The following is a 16,357-nucleotide window of genomic DNA, read 5'->3' as shown; positions in this document are numbered from 1 at the left end:
AAATGGGTGGGGGAGGATGAGGATGGGGAGGAAGGGTGGGTGGGGCGGCCCTTGGGCTCTGGCCATGGGTGTCCTGCCTGGCCTGTGGGAACGGGAGCAGCTTCTGTGGGGCCCGGGAGGGACGTTGAGGGGGCGACTGGGCTGGGGGTCCCCAGGGTTTGGCTGGGGGTGTCCCCAGGGCCAGAGCAGCTGGGGCAGCTCCTGGTCCCTCAGGTTTGGGGAGGAAATCCATCCCGCTCCTCGTCCCCGGCCAGGAAGGGCCGAGCCCTGATGGGTTCACTCCTGGCCCAAGTGACCAGGGCTGGGGACGAGCTGGGGGGGCTGAGGAAGCGCCTGGAGGAGGAGGAGGAGGAGGAGGGTGGGGGGGATTTCCAAGCACTCAGAGTGAGAATTTCCTGCCCTTGCCTCGGCCTCACCCGTGGGGATGTGAAACACACGCAAAGCACAGAGGGACACGCTGTTCCGAGCCTCCGCGGTGTCGTTGTCACGTCCCCCGCGCTGGGCAGGATCGGGGTGACTCGGCGATGCCGTGTGGGGTGCGCAGGGTGCTCGGGGCCCTTCCGGGGTGCAGGACCAAGCGCTGCCCTCGGCTCTGGGTGACAAAGGTGAGGGGACAGGAATTGCTGTCCTTGGATGTCCCCGAGCCTGGCTCAGCCCTGCATGTGCTGGGACGGTGACAGCGGCTCATGGCGGGTGGCAGAGATGGTGGTTGGGGTCTCTGGCAGCTTCGCAGGTGCTCACCCCCACCCCACGCTGACACACCTTTGTCACAGCTGTCACCTCCTGCCCCACTGGGGTGACCCCAGAATCTGGCCACCCCCACGAGCCGCAGTGAAGGTGGCAGGATGGGCTCCCCGCCCACGGGGTGTCCCTGGGGGGGACGGGGACACCGCGGCGCCCACGGGCCCTGCGTCAGCTCCGCCGGCGGCTCCGGGCGGGCGGGAGGAAGTGGGGCCCGGGCGCCATGGCGGAGCTGCAGCGCCTGCGGCTGCACGACATCCCGGCCGGGCAGCAGCTGCTGCGCGACCACCACGGCAACCTGCAGCGCGTGGCCGACTACTGCGAGAGCAACTACCTGCAGGTGAGGGACGGGGACGGCGCGGGACGAGCGGCGGCTCCGGCGCCGGGTGTGATGCTGGGGCAGCGGGGAGCCTGGCTGGGATGGGGGGTCCTGGGGGTGACTCTGCCCACGGGGACGGGAGCCTGAGCGTCCCTGTCCATGTCCCACTGCGCTCTGTGTGCTGCTGCTTGTCTTTGGGGTTTTTCTCGTGCCTCAGTTTCCCCTCTTGCTGCACAGCGGCTTTTCTGCTCAGCTCTTGGGTGGGTTTGGGATGAAGGGCAAGTCCTCGGGGGTCTGATGAGAACTGAGACACTGTCCCCAGCACGGCTGGTGGCACGGCTGGCTGTCGCCATGCATGGCCACTGGTGGCACGGCTGGCTGTCCCCATGCATGGCCACTGGTGGCATGGCTGGTTGTCCCCATGCATGACTGGCTGGTGGCATGGCCAGCTGTCCCTATGTGTGGCCACTGGTGGCACAGCCGGTTGTCCCCGTGTATGGCCACTGGTGGCGCGGCCGACTGTCCCCATGTGTGACTGACTGGTGTCACAGCCGCTGTCCCCAAGGGTGGCAGGAGGCTGAGCTGGGCTCTTGGCTCTGGCACCCGCGGGACCAGCAGCATTTGGGGAGGGATCCCGGGGAACCCCCAGAGCTGGAACAGCCGAGTGCCGCTGCCGTTTGGTGTCTGTCCGTGTGGCTGTGTGTCCCGCTGTGGAGCTGGAGGAAGGCTGATGCATTTGGAAAGCAGAAGGAGGCACCTCTGCCCCCGTGTGACCCGGTGGGGACACGGGGCAGCTGGTCCCAGCGGCCGTTCCCCGCAGGCGAGCGACGCGCGGCGGGCGCTGGAGGAGACGATGGCGCTGAGCACGCAGTCCCTGGCCAGCGTCACCTACCAGGTCAGCAGCCTGGCCAGCGCCTTCCTGCGGCTGCTGGACCTGCAGGCGGCCGAGCTGCGCCAGCTGGAGGCCACGGTCGGCTGTGTGGCCCAGGTGGGACCATTGGGGGGTCTGGAGGGGCTGGGGACCCCTTCCCTGCTCAAAGAGCCCGTCACCCCCGAGCGTCACCTCGCAGGGGGATGCAGGAGCCTGTCCCGGGGTCACCCAGCCCCGTGTCACAGCACGAAATCAGCTTCTGGGTGGCTGAAGCTCACGTGTCCCCCCAGCACTGCCCTGTCCCCCGTCCCCTGCTCCAGGATGGGCCAGGTCCCCTATGGTGGCGTTGAGGGTGCCACTCGTCCCGCTGTGACAGGGCAGAGCAGGGTCTGTCCCTGCGGTTTTGGCAGAGCCGGGGGGTTGGGGCTCAATCCTGATCCTGATACGGGGCTGGGGAGGGTGGTGGGACGCGGGGGGGCCTGGGAAAGGGCAGTGGTGACAATGTCACCTCCGCAGAGGGTGGACATGCACAAGGAGAAGGTGTCTCGCCGCGAGATCGGCTCCTTGACCACCAGCAAGACGTTCCCGTCCCACCAGAAGATCTTGCCCCCCCCCGGCCCCCCCTGCCTGGAGCCCTATTACAGGAGGCCCCTCAGCTTCAGCGTCCTGGATGACATCGGCCACGGCATGAAGGTCAGCGAGGGGTGGGACACTGGGTGGGCTTTCTGGGTCCCCAGTGTCCCCAGGGTGACACTGGTGGGTGCACACGGGGGCTCAGCCCCTCCTTGCTGGAGCAGGGGGGTCTGTCCATGTCCGGCAGCCAAGACTCATCCCCCGAGGCTTCCAGCGTGGGGAGGGGACACGGTCGCATGCAGCAAAGGGAAACTGAGGCACACAATGCACAGCAAAGACCGTTGGTGTGGGGAGGGCTAAGCCGCCCTCCCCCCACGGTGCTTCTCCCACCCCAAAAGCCCCCACAGGAAGGGACCTGTGGGGGGTTCGGCAGCCTGGGAGGCACCAGCCCCGGGTGAAGCCACCGAGGGGAAGTGACAGTGGCAGGGCTGTGGTTCCCACGGTGGCTGGTGCCTCTCGGCCGCCTCCGCGCCCAGCGCCGGCGGCTCCTTCCGCTCAGCTGCTCCCACGGGGGTGACAGGGACCTCGGGGTGCTGCTCCCATGGGGGTGACAGGGACCTCGGGGTGCTGCTCCCACAGGGGTGATGGGGATCTCGGGGTGCTGCTCCCATGGGGGTGACAGGGACCTCGGGGTGCTGCTCCCACGGGGGTGATTGGGACCTCGGGGTGCTGCTCCCACAGTGGTGACGAGGACCTCGGGGTGCTGCTCCCACAGGGGTGACGGGGACCTCGGGGTGCTGCTCCCACGGGGGTGATGGGGACCTCGGGGTGCTGCTCCCACAGTGGTGACGGGGACCTCGGGGTGCTGCTCCCATGGGGGTGACAGGGACCTCGGGGTGCTGCTCCCACAGTGGTGACGGGGACCTCGGGGTGCTGCTCCCATGGGGGTGACGGGGACCTCGGGGTGCTGCTCCCACAGGGGTGACAGGGACCTCGGGGTGCTGCTCCCATGGGGGTGACGGGGACCTCGGGGTGCTGCTCCCATGGGGGTGACGGGGACCTCGGGGTGCTGCTCCCACAGGGGTGACAGGGACCTCGGGGTGCTGCTCCCATGGGGGTGACGGGGACCTCGGGGTGCTGCTCCCACAGGGGTGATGGGGACCTCGGGGTGCTGCTCCCACGGGGGTGACGGGGACCTCGGGGTGCTGCTCCCACAGGGGTGATGGGGACCTTGGGGTGCTGCTCCCACAGGGGTGACAGGGACCTCGGGGTGCTGCTCCCATGGGGGTGACGGGGACCTCGGGGTGCTGCTCCCACAGTGGTGACGGGGACCTCGGGGTGCTGCTCCCAGAGGGGTGATGGGGATCTCAGGGTGCTGCTCCCATGGGGGGTGCAGCCCTCTGGGGTTCAGTGAGTCTGTGTCAACCCTGACCCACGGCATCCCCGTGTCCCGTCCCGCAGGACCACAGCACCCAGCTGTCCCGCACCGGCACCCTGGCGCGCAGGGGGACGAAGGTGGCGGCGCAGGCGGGGGGCACCCTGGGGTGAGGCTGCGGGTCGGGGGCTTTGGCTGTGTCACCCAGCAGGTGACAAGGGTGGGGACAGAGCCCCCAGCTGCACCTCGGGCTCGCCCGATGCTGCTGCCATGGGGGTCCCGTCCCCATCGCTGTGCTGGGGGGGTCAGCAGCCACTCTGTCCCCAGGAGAAGTGCCCGTGTCCCCGAGCCCGTCCAGCCGCCCGTGGTGCCCGAGGACAAGCTCTCCACGGCCTCCTCCTCCTCCTCGCTGGCATCTGCTAGGTACTGGGGGGCTCTGGGGGGCTCTGGGGGATATGGGGAGCCGGGGGGTCAGGGCAGTTCTGCTGCAAAGGCGTTTTGACAAAAAAGGTGGGTTTTGGGAGTGGGAAATCTGTCTTGTCTCTTGTCTCTAGAGCAAAATTATCCCCTGATGGAGGGTCCCTGATGGGGAGGGGGTTTGTCCAGGGTGGGAAGGGGGTTTGTTCCTGGGGGGGGGTGTTTGGGGTTCACACACAGACACCAGGATTGGCCCACGTGGTGACCATGGCGAGTGGCCCCTCGTTCTGGTGTGGGACAAGTGTCTGTGTTTGAAGAGTGGGGACAGAGCTGCCCCCACCCTGACACTGCTGCCCCCCCCCCAGCTCGAGTGGAGCCCTGGCAGCCCCCATTGAAGATGTGCCCCCCCCACCGGGGCCACTGCCACCACCTGTGGCCACCATCCCGCCACCCCCGGCCCTCCCCGGGGACCTGTCCCCCCCGCCACCAGAGGACCTGCTCCCCCCACCACCGGGGGACCTGCCTGTGTCCCCGCTGGATCTCGTGTCCCCAGGTGAGCACTCGGGGACCCAGAGACACCCAGCGCGTGGGTGAGTGGGGACACGGGGGGTGAGTGGGGACATGGGGGTGAGTGGGGACACGGGGGGTGAGCGGGACACAGGGGGGCTGCATGTGGCCCCTGCTGCCCGTGGAACCCGCCGTCCCTCAGCAGTTTTCCCTGATTTTTGCAGCCCCTGACGACCTCGAGCTGCCGCCGCCTCCGGCTTTGCGTGACTTTGAGGATATGGTGCCACCACCACCCCCCGCTGCAGAGGACCCCCCCTGGGCCCCCGAGAGCTACCTGGAGAAAGGTACAGTGGTCCCCAGACCCCCCGTCCCTTTGCCGTGACGCTTTTGGCTGAGCCCCCGTCCTGAACCGCGGCGCTGGGGGCCCAGCTCTGCCCCGGCGCTGGCAGGACCGGGATGGGGCGATGCTGGGGCTGCTCCTGTGCCCCCAGCCCCACGGTCCCTGTCCCCCCGCAGTGGTGGCCCTGTACCCCTACACACGGCAGAAGGACAACGAGCTCTCCTTCCCACCCGGCGCCCTCCTCTTCGTCACCCGCCGCTACTCGGACGGCTGGTGCGAGGGCGTCATGGGCGAGGAAGCGGGTTTCTTCCCCGCCAATTACGTGGAGCCGTTCTGAGCCCCAACATCCCCCATCCTCCACATCCCTTATCCCGCATCCCTTATCCCCCATCCCGCATCCCCCACATCCCGCATCCCCCATCCTGCATCCCCCTCATCCCTTATCCCCCATCCTGCGTCCCCCACATCCCGCATCCCCCATCCCGCGTCCCCCCCATCCCGCATCCCCCATCCCGCGTCCCCCCCATCCCGCATCCCCCATCCCGCGTCCCCCCCATCCCGCATCCCCCATCCTGCGTCCCCCACATCCCTTATCCCCCATCCCGCATCCCCCTCATCCCTTATCCCCCATCCTGCATCCCCCGCATCCCTTATCCCCCATCCCGCGTCCCCCGCATCCCGCAGCCCCCTCCTGGAGCAGCCAGCCCCTCTCCCCTTTGCCTTTTCTTCACATTTTGAAGGGCAGCCTCCCTGGCGCTGGGAGGTTCAGCACTGGGCACCGCAGCTCCTGGCTGATGGGGACACAGTGGGTGGCACCTCGGGCCTCCGGGCTGGTCCTGGTGACGCTCTCGGCCCCATGGGACCAGGAGATGGGGCCACATGCCCACGGGAACCAGGAGAGCAGCACCCGCCGTGTCCCCAGGGCCGTGCCTGCTGTCCCCCCAGCCTGAGCCTCAGAAGGGACAAGGCCGGGCCCTGTCCCCAGCAGCGGGTCCCCACAGGGTCCCCCGAGCATCGCTTTAGCCTGGCCTGCTCTGCCATCCCACCGAGGAAGAGAGACAACACATTTGTGTGGCTCTGAGCCACTTGACGCCCAGGTTTATGTCCTGGATACAGCTTGTGCACCTATCTACAATATATAGATTTATATCTATACACATATATATGTATTTTGTTTTAATTCCATGGCTTTAAGTTCCACACAGTTGACCAGGGTCCGGAGGAGGAAGAGCAAAGAGGGGGGAGGTGACAGAGGAGGAACAACTCGGGGCTGCTTTGGTTATTTCCCGCTGCTCAGGTGTGTGTCGGGGTTCCTGCGGTTTTGGGGGGGTCCCGAGCCGCCCTCGGACCTGTAAGGCTGCAGAGAAATCCGGGAGAAGCCAAGAGCAGCCAGGGGGCTCCCGGCAGAGTGCAATTAGACAGGGCAATTAATGCTGCGGGGGTGATGCTGATACTGAAGTGCCCCAGCGCCTCCCGGGGGTTCAGCACCTCTGGCCCAGGGCAGGGGGTTGGTGTGATCCAGCAAACACGGGGTGACCCGCGGGACACGGGGACGTTTCCCTGGGAGCAGCAGCAGCGGGTGGAGGTGGAAGCCAAGGGCTGGTCCCCCCGCATTGCGACCCGCTCGCTCTGCCCATGCCCTGGGCGCTACGGGAGGTTCTATTTCCAAGGTACCACCTTCCCAAAGGTTTCCTGTTCCTCGTGTCGTGTTATTTCAGAGAATAAAGTCTCAAGGGACAGTTAACCCTGTCGCAAAGGTTCAGCTGCTGAGCTGGGGCTGGCGGTGCTCACGGCTTTTAGGGATTGCTCTTGTGAAGCCAAAATGGAAAGAAAAGAAAATCAAAATTAAAAAAAACGTAAAGAAATCACTGTTAGTGTTGCCGCCCCCCGCGGGGCTGACGTCCGAGCTGCATAGAGAAGGCTTTGCCGGGACAGGGATGGAGAATTGGGACCTGGAGAAAGTGCTTCAATCCCGGGGAGCGGGAGCTGGGGTGGGAGCGCAGCTGGGACGTGGGGCGCAGGATGTGGCCCCGCTCGGCCTGGTCGCTGCTGCCGGCACCCCGGCCCAACCTCAGCCCTTCTTCTTGAGCAGCTCCTGCAGGTACCGGGCGATCTCGGTGGCCGAGTCCCAGGGGACCAGCGTGGCCTGGAAGGCGCCCGGCTGCTTGTGCTGCAGCTCCTGGGCCAGGCGGTGCATGGGGAAGCCCTTCCGCGGGAACGCCACGTCCGCCGCCCTCAGCGCCGCCGCGGGGCAGAAGTCGTTGGCGCCGTCGCCCACGTAGAACACCCGCTGGAACTCCACGTCCTCCTGAGCCCGCTCGGCCAGGTACTCGGTGAGGATTTTGCGTTTGCACATGTTGGCCGGGCAGTCAAGGCACTTGTGGCTGTGGTAGGGCCCCAGGGTGAGGTAGCCCCGCTTGTCGAAGCCCGACGGGTTGCTGAAGATCTTACGGAAGAGCGAGTAGATCCCGGCCGCCCGCAGGCTGCACTCGATCCCGAACATGTTGGCGTCGGAGATGAGGATGATCTCGAAGAGCTCGTGGTTCTTGGAGAGGAACTGGAAGAGGTCGGGCATGCCGGGGGACAGCGGGATGCTCTCGTAGACGGCCTTGAAGTCGCCCATCCTGACGCCCTGGTCGCCCAGGTAGCCCAGCACGCGCTGCATGTACTCGTTGTAGTAGCCCTCGCGGAAGGTCTGGCGGATCCGCTCCGGCAGCGCCTGCCCCGGCGCCGCCCGCACCACCGACTCGTCGCTGTTCTCGTTGACGATGGTCTCGTCAAAATCGAAGACCAGGAGGTATTTGGGAGGCCGGGGGCTGGCCATCCCCACACCCTGCCGGGGAACGACCAGGCCCAGTTAGCTCAAGGTACTTGGGCGCAGCGATGGCGGCAGCAAGGGACACCAAGGGACAGCGACACTTCTTGTCCCCAGGCGGCTCGTTTGCCCGGCTGGGCTTGCAGGGGCTAATCCCCCCGGACAGCCCTCCCTCCAACCCTCAGCCATTTATCTGCCTATAAAGAGATCAGTTTGTCACCGCTAATCCATTCCCGCGGTCACTGTGCCGGTGACACCGCACGCGTCCTCCCAAGGACAGCGCCCGCCTGGCCAGTTCCGCGCAGGGGGGGTCCTCGGGGGGGGATTTACCCCTATTTACCCCCAACCAGCTCTGTCCCACCTCTGCAAAGGGGTTTGTGTCCCTGCAGACCCCTATTGCCGCCAGGACACCGGAAAACACTTTGCAGGTTGATTTCTGCTCTACCCCCCAGCAGGGACCGCAGGCTCCTGAGCCACCTCCTGCCCCACTCCAAATCCAAATTAAACCCACTTTTGCCTCTTAAAGCCACCGGGACCTCCCTGGGGACCCGATGGGGACCCAATCTCTGCTCCTTGCCCCTGAGGGCAGAGGGGACAATCCTGTTGGGAGGGGACAGCGTGGTGACGATGGCACTGACCTTAAACAGGCATGGCAGCCCCGCGCCCCCGCAGCACCTTCGCATCTTCAGAGCATCCTCGGCCGGTAGCGCGGGGCTGAAGGCAGCTCAGGGCTCTCCTGCCTGCAAACCAGAGACGGGGTTGTTAATGGTTTGGGGTCATTAATGGTTTGGGGCGGTCATTAATGGTTTGGTCACAGCATGGCTGGGTCTGTGTCCTGCCCCGAACTCCCACGCTCGGGACCTTCCGCACCAGGAACGGAGGAATTAGCACCTGGGAGGGGGGAGCGGCAGAGCCCGCTTAATGCCGCTGATCCCGCTTAACTCCCCCAGCAGCCGGGCTTTGCCGCACGTGAGAGCGGCCAGCGCAACGGCTCGGCCCCAAACCCCGGCAACGCGCCCCCTGTGCCAAAACTGCCCTGATTTTCTTCCAGTGTAATTAGTCTGGGGTGTTTCTTTTAATGCAGTAATTATGCTGGAACGATGGTGGTTCCCCGGCAGCTCCCGGGAGGATGTTCCCGTCTCTGCCCCAGAGCCAAGGCAGAGCCCTGATTACGGCTCCTGATTTTTGCCGACCTCTTGTGGTCCGTGGAGATCAAAGCAAAGAGACGAGAAACCTCAGAATAAACCAACCTGGCAGCCAAGCCCGGCTGGAAACTCCAGCACATGGTTATGGGAGGAACAGCTCACTGGGACATGCGACTGGGAGGAGTTCAATGATATTTTCTTGTCACCAGCACAAGAATAGGAAGAGTTTTCCAGCTATTTTGGGCACAAATGTGATTCACAGCTCTGCTGAAACCCCAGACCACAGCTGGAAGGTGAACAGCACACGGGGCTCTCCAAACTAAACCCGGCTTGAAATCTTGGAAAAATGGCTTTTTGTGAATCAAATTAGTTATTTCTGTGCAGAAGTGTCCACGAAAAGCTGATGTTTATTTACAGACACCACTTGAAGCCAAATAATGCAACAGCCATCCCAGGAGTGGCTTTAGCCACAATTTTCTGGTCCAAACCAAGAGAAACTGAATAAAGAATAAATATGAAAGAGCAACTGTAATTTTTTTGTTATATTCTAAAAAGGTGCCAGCGGTGAGAAGAATAATGTGGGTCTAAACCTCAAGGAGAGGCTGCGGTACCGATGGAACGGCTGGTGAACCCCGTGTAAGGGACGATGGGGACATGGGGCCCCTAGAAAGCTGCCCTGGCCCAAACGTTTGTATTTTGCAGCACAGGATGGGCTGGGACACATCCCGGGGTCAAACAGCAAACCCAATGAGGCTGGAAATGTGTCGTGGTTCGTGTCCCGGCAGAGCAGTTGTGCACAGAAACGACTCACCCGGCGGCCGCGTCCCCGGAGCGTGTCCCTCCGCCTCCCGCACGCAAGGGGCTCCCCCCGAAACCACCGCAGAGCGGCCGCGCTTCCTGGCATGATGCGAAGCCTGAGCGTTGGAACAGAAGAGAAGAGATTTGCTCGTTAATCACAAAGGCTTAAACAAACTGAGTTTGGGATGAGGGTCAAAATACGCCTGATAAAAGCTGGGTTCACCAAGAGGATGATTTCCCAGGGTGGTTTATCCCCCAAGTCTCCCTGTTTTCTTCCACTCCAGCCACCCTCAGGATCCTTCTGCCCCAAAGAGGCCCGGGGGGGAGAGGCTGAGCCCAGCAGCACCCCACACCCTCCTTATCTCCACTGATCAGTGTCCCGGGACCTCGGTGCCGCCGTGTGGTTTCGGGCTTAATCTCACCCGGGTTCAGCGCAGGACAAGCAGCAGCACCCGAATTGGGACCCGGAACCGCTGAGCCCTCAGAGTGAGGGCACACGGGGACACGGGGACATTTCCACACGGCAGGCGCAGTCCCTGGGCTGGTTTTAACCCCTCGTTGCCCTCTGCTCTTGCTCTTGCCCGCTGTTCACATATTTTAACCTTCAGAAACCATTTGGTATTTGTGGTGTGTACAACACCTTTGGGGTTTTCTAAAATTTGAGCTCAAAACGCACCCACTGACCTTTGGCAAATGCGTTTGTCCAACCCCCCCGTCCCTCCCCAGACAGTGTTAAGGGCAAAACCAGAGGACAGAGTCCTGCTGCCCCAAAATCAGAGGGGAAAACAGCACGTCGGGCACGTCGCCGGGACGAGGAGGCAATTTCACTGCTTCTGGAATAAAACCTGACCCAATCCTAGAATAAAACCCGACCCAAAGCTGGAATAAAGCCCGACCCGCTCCCCTCCCCGGCCAGCTCCGCTGTTCCCCGCGCAGCAGCAAATGAGCAAATTAATGACAAATCCCGGGTGTCCCCGCCAGCCCCGACCCCCCCGCACCCCGAGGTGCCACCGCGTCCCTTCTCCCGCCCCACCCGGGCGGCGGACGGACCGGGCTCGGCCCCCCGGGATGTTCCGTTCTGCTGTTTATTTTCCCGCAGCCGGGCCCGGAGCTCCGAAAACAGGTGGTTTTGGCCCCAAAATGCTGCGGCGGGCGGGCGGGGCTGCCGGACCGGCGGCTGGTTTGCGGGACCCCGAACCGGGATCGCGGGTCCCCCCCCCCCGGGCACGCGCCTCTCGCCGCCCGGAGCCGGTTCGGGTGCCGCTCGGAGTCGGGTCGGTGCTGCCGGATCCACCGCGCGCCGGTTCCGGTACCGGCTGCCCCCCCCCGCCGCCCGCGGAGCGGCACCGGTGCCGATTCACGCCCGGTCACTCCGGGTGCTGCCGGTACCGGCGGGGCTGACTCATGCACGGCCGGTGCTTGAAGGCTCCTGCCCGGTCAGCGCTCCCGGTACCGGTGGCAGCCGCACCGCTCCTCCGAGAGCCGCACCGGGTGGGGACCCTCAGGCACCGGCCGCCCCGGTCCCCGCAGGGTCCTACCGGATCGGCACCTCCCGGTACCGGCACCGGCCGCCCCGGTGCAGCCTCACGCCTGATCAGCCCCCGGAGCCTCCTTACCGGGTGGGAACGTCCCGGGAGCGCCCGGCTCGCTCCGGTGCCGGTGGGTGCGTGGGCAGCCCGGCCGTGCCTGGGGCCGGTACCGGGAGCTCGGTCCGGTGCGGCGGGGCCGGCGCCGCTGCCGGGACTGCAGCGAGCGCGGCCCCTTTAAAGCAACGCAACCGGCGCCGCGCGCGGCCCCGCGGCACAACCGCAGTCCCTGACGTCACCGCCCGCGCAGCCAATGGCAGCCGCTGTGGCGCGCACCGAAGGGGCGGTGCCCGCAAGAGCCACGCCCCTCCCCGCCGAGGGCGGAGGAGACATAAAGGCGCCGCTCCCGCCGCCCCCCCCCGCGGCAGCGCAGCCCCGAGCAGCAGAAACCGGCACCGAGCGACGAAACCCCTGCTGGAAACAGCCCGTTCAGCATTTCTTATGACTTGGCCATTTTAGGGCGATTTTGCCCCAAAACAAGGGGCAAAAAAAAGCACAAACGCACCCAAAACGCAGCCCCGGGGGTCGCTGGAAGCTCCGGGCCAAGGAGCCGCCTCACCGGGCACCGCAGCGGGGCTCGGGTCTAATTTTAGGCGAGGTTCAAGGCGGCCCCAGTGCCAGGGTGACCCCAATGACAGGGTGGCCCCGCCAGCACCGTGTCCGCACCCCAAAATACCCTCGGGGGCTCGGGCGGCGCCCCGCGGTATCTGGGCTTTGCAGGACGTGTAATTTGTGCCGGAGGCGCCTGTGATAAATAAATAAGGTTTGTTCCAAGGCTGGCGGGGGTGCGGGCAGGGAGGGGACCGGCCTGACAAACACGCCGTTAAGACACCGCCAGAGGTTGGTTTTGTCCTACTCTTTAATTAAAACCGTCTAAGAATGGAAGGACGCAAACAGAATCCAGAAGTTCGGTGAAAAGCAGTTTTGTGCTCCCAGCTCCCCAACGCCACGTTGCCCGGCGCTCCAGGCGTAGCCCCCAAGGGTCTAAAGTTCCCCTATTTTGGCAAAATTCAGGTCCAGGAGCAGAGCTCAGAATGTTCTACAGCCAAAACGCGGCTGTTCCGAGAGCTCACAGACAGCGGTAACGACACCGACCCTTCCCACCGGGTTTATCGGGAAAGGTTCTATCGCCCGTTCAGCCTGAGCCGCTGTCTCTGCAGCTCACGCCGTGTCCCCGGCCCCGGGTGGGTTTTGGGTTCCCCCCGGGAGCCCCAGCATCTGCCGGCGGGTCCAGGGCGAGGGGGACGCTCCAAAGGACAAACGGCAGCGGGTGCCGATCGCTCCGGCGCCATCCCAGGGCAGTTTGGCAGGTGATCCCCCCGGTGATTTTCCACAGCGGGGCTCCTGCCAAGCCCCCAAACCAGCCGAGAGCAGCGGGGACGTCCCCATGTCACCACGCGGATCCACTCCCTGGCTTTTCACCAAACACAGCGTCCGTGGAGCTGTCTGTCTGTCTGTCTGTCCTGGTCCCCCATTGCTTTATTCCCCACAGCACACAGGAGCTGGGTGCCGAGTTCAGTAGCCCCCAAACCCAACGGGCCCCTTGTCCTGCCACCCATGGGCTCCCCACATATTTTGGGGGGGGCTCCAACTGAGGCTTTGGGATACTGGCGGGGGAGCCAGTCCCTGAGGAACCTGCAATTACGGCTGCTAACACACCCTGTTTCGTTTATAGCAACGAGATTTTGGTAGCCGAAAAAGATTTGTATGGTCAATATGGGGAAAAGCCTCCAGAACTAACCAGCCACAACACAGCAAACTCCATTCGTTTCATCTCACTTCCCGATGGGGTGACGGTCCCACGCAGATCCTGCACATCCCCCTGCACATCCCCCTCCTCCCCAGCAGAAACAATGGGATCAAACCCCCCCCGGGGAGCGATTCCTGATGGGAACAGCCCAGCGCTCCAACGGCAACAGAACAGATCGCAAAGCCGAGGTTAATTCAACCCGCTGAAGTTATCTCCTGTGACAACTCACAGGATTGCTGTATTTCTTTCAACAGAGTGGATGGATTACTGTAATCAATACATGCCTATGGTAATCAATATATGCCTAAAATGAGTAAAGTAAAATCCACTATATAAGAAAATCCAGTTGTTTCCCGGTACTAACAAAAAGCTTAAATTTTCACAGACTGCGAGACGACGTATTGGGCCAAGTAGGAATTTTCCTATGAATTCACCCTAAATTGCTGAATGTGATTTCTCGCCCTCCCCGCTCCCTCGGCGATGCCCGGCGAACCGCGTTCCGCCACAAACCTCGACGGGACGGGCGGTTCGGTAACGCGCTGCCTCACGCTCCTATTTTTGAAGCCCCGGTTGTTTCCAGCCCCAGAACTCGGTCACGGAGCAGCCGACACCAAATCCACACGCCACCTTTTCTATTCGCACCCTCCATAAAGGGCTCTGGCAGAGGGCGGCGCGGGTGCCCCGACCCGCGGAAATCACAGCGTTGCATAAGAACCAGGGCACGGTTACCCAACCGGGGCTGGAACAGGACGCGGGTTTAATTTTAAGCGTCGCGAGACCTTTGGACCATTAGTGATATCTGAGGCTTCGCAGAAAGCTGACACCGTCACACTTGCACTGTCTCGGGAGGAATAATTTTTCACAGATTTTTGCCTGTACGGAGTAGCTTTAATATAACCGCAAAGAGGCAAATTGATCCTTATCTCTTTTCTCACTGTCTGAAAAACCTTAGGGAGGAAATTCTATAGAAAAACTAAAAAGAACTGACGGGGAAACAGTGACGCTGCGGTCAGGGCAGGACCAGATCAGAAATAACACAACAGGGACATCTCCTGGGACAGGACACGCTGGATCTCACCGCACGGGGTGCTCGAGCGGACACGCAGGTTAACACCCCTGCAAGCCCTTCGAGAGCCTCTTCTTCAACAGTTTTTTGCTAATAAACCCCATAGTTTTATCAAAGCTTATTGAGAAAGTTGTCTTATGGCATTATGTAATCCTGACGGGGCGCAGGAGATGAAAGCACACGGGCTTTCACGGGGAAAGCACAACGTTTGGACGCGTGGCGCTGCACGGCGCTCGGGTTCCTGCTGGAAAAGCAAAGGCAGCAGCTGTTCTGCACCGGCTCAGTGGTTCATTGTGCGGCTCCCGATTCACCGGCGCAAACGCGATGCCCCAGTTTTCACTCACGTCTCCCCGGGAACGCGCAGCATGACACGAGGACAAAGTGGCCGCCAGCGCGGGCTGCCCCGCGGTCGCTGTTCTCAGACTGGGCGATGAAACCGCAAAATGAAGGTTGCAAACAGGAATGGTGCTTGGCCGTAACGCACCCGCTTTGCCGGCGAGTCGGGCAGCGACCGGGCGTCAGGTCGCGGGGCTGTCACCGGTTTGGGGTCTGTGCTGCGGTCTGTCCCGACTTCACCTGGGTGATTCCTGCACTTGGATCAGCTCTCATCAGGAATCTAAACACATAAACTCCAACAGGGCTTGGGGAGAGAGCGGAAAGTCTGGTAATTTTAGCTCCCTGCGTGCCCATCCTTCCCTTCTTTTAATATGTTTTGCAACTTTTCATGTAGGGAAAAATGGTTACTGTGCATTTCTGAGAAACACGCTAAGTCATGGCTTTGGAATGGAGCAACAGCTCATTTTCGTAACCTGCCCACGCTACTCAAGAAATTTTACTAATTAGTTTTTGCTGCGTTAAAAAACAAAACCAAAACAAGCAAACAAACCAAAGCCAAACCACATGCACAAAGAAAACCCCAAACCACAGCCACACACCCCAGATCTCCAGAGTCTCCCCCAGCTGATTCTGGAATTGTAGCTGAAGAGAGGAAGGTGCAACCCCGCTTGGTCCCTCTTGGCACCAGCACAAACGCCGATTCCGAATGGCTGGAAGTGGCGCAGGACACGGTTCTCTGGAACCATCCGGAGAACACACGGCGCAGACTCGCTGTCTTTAATGCAGAAACGCCGTGCCGAGCTGTGGCTCCGGGTTCCAGGCTGTGTGCTCTGAGCAGGACGCAGTTTCCGCATCCACACCGACCTCCTTACAGGAGTTTTCTGCCCAGCAGCACATCCTGTACCCCAGAGAGGCTATAAGTGATTCCAATGGGATGACGTTCAACAAGGCCAAGTGCTGGGTCCTGCACTGTGGCCACAACAACCCCCTGCAGCGCTCCAGGCTGGGCGCAGAGTGGCTGGAGAGCAGCCAGGCAGAAAGGAACCTGGGGGACTAATGGACAGGAAGCTCAACATGAGCCAACAGTGTGCCCAGGTGGCCAAGAAGGCCAATGGGATCCTGTCCTGTATCCAAACCAGCGTGGTGAGCAGGACAAGGGCAGTGACCCTTCCCCTGTGCTCTGCATTGGGGAGGCCACAACTGGAGTATTGTGTTCAGTTCTGGGCCCCTCGGTTCAGGAAAGAGATTGAAGTGCTGGAGCGGGTCCAGAGAAGAGCAACAAGACTGGGGAAGGGACTTGAGCACAAGCCCTATGGGGAGAGGCTGAGGGAGCTGGGCTTGTTCAGTCTGGAGGAGGCTTAGAGCTGAGCTCAGCGCTCTCTAGAACTACCTGAAGGGCAGTTCTAGCCAGGTGGGGATTGGGCTCTTCTCCCAGGCATCAGCAATAGGACAAGGGGCCATGGGCTTCAACTCTGCCAGGGGAAATTTAGGCTGGATATTAGGAAGAAATTATTTGCGGAGAGAGTGGTCAGGATTGGAATGGCTGCCCAGGGAGGTGCTGGACTCACCGGCCCTGGAGGTTGTTAAACTGAGATTGGACATGGCACTTAGTGCCATGATCTAGTAAACGGACTGGAGTTGGACCAAGGGTTGGACTTGATGATCTCTGAGGTCTTTTCCAACCCGGTCCATTCTGTGATTCTGTGAACTAAAAATAT

The 16,357-nt window shown here is 62.4% G+C and overlaps 2 protein-coding genes across 5 annotated transcripts; one reads left to right on the top strand and one right to left on the bottom strand.

Annotated features, from left to right (window-relative positions):
• The first annotated feature begins 429 nt into the window (after window positions 1–429).
• ABI3 (ABI family member 3) lies at window positions 430–9,904 on the top strand. Of its 3 annotated transcripts, none has more exons than XM_082071137.1 (8): window positions 430–1,081; window positions 1,881–2,048; window positions 2,448–2,624; window positions 3,966–4,048; window positions 4,207–4,302; window positions 4,662–4,849; window positions 5,028–5,147; window positions 9,043–9,904. In XM_082071137.1, the coding sequence occupies exons 1-8, from the start codon at window positions 965–967 to the stop codon at window positions 9,138–9,140; spliced, it is 1,047 nt and encodes a 348-aa protein (XP_081927263.1). In that variant the 5' UTR covers window positions 430–964; the 3' UTR covers window positions 9,141–9,904. The 3 variants fall into 3 exon arrangements, with proteins under 3 accessions (XP_081927263.1, XP_081927264.1, XP_081927262.1); XM_082071138.1 differs by lacking the exon at window positions 9,043–9,904 and adding an exon at window positions 5,320–5,743 and having other exon boundaries at window positions 2,532–2,624; XM_082071136.1 differs by lacking the exon at window positions 9,043–9,904 and adding an exon at window positions 5,320–5,743.
• Window positions 6,305–11,678, bottom strand: PHOSPHO1 (phosphoethanolamine/phosphocholine phosphatase 1). Of its 2 annotated transcripts, none has more exons than XM_082071140.1 (4): window positions 11,518–11,678; window positions 9,915–10,017; window positions 8,597–8,698; window positions 6,305–7,976 (listed from the first exon to the last, which is right to left on the bottom strand). In XM_082071140.1, exons 3-4 carry the CDS (start codon window positions 8,639–8,641, stop codon window positions 7,215–7,217), a joined length of 807 nt encoding a protein of 268 aa, XP_081927266.1. In that variant the 5' UTR covers window positions 8,642–8,698; window positions 9,915–10,017; window positions 11,518–11,678; the 3' UTR covers window positions 6,305–7,214. The 2 variants fall into 2 exon arrangements, with proteins under 2 accessions (XP_081927266.1, XP_081927265.1); XM_082071139.1 differs by having other exon boundaries at window positions 8,597–8,691.
• Between the last annotated feature and the right edge of the window lie 4,679 nt (window positions 11,679–16,357).

This window comes from Streptopelia decaocto (assembly GCF_964273445.1).
Source record: "Streptopelia decaocto genome assembly, chromosome: 22".
NCBI lineage: Eukaryota > Metazoa > Chordata > Aves > Columbiformes > Columbidae > Streptopelia > Streptopelia decaocto.
Note: the sequence above shows the minus strand (reverse complement) of the source record. Positions and strands in the feature narration are given on the sequence as shown.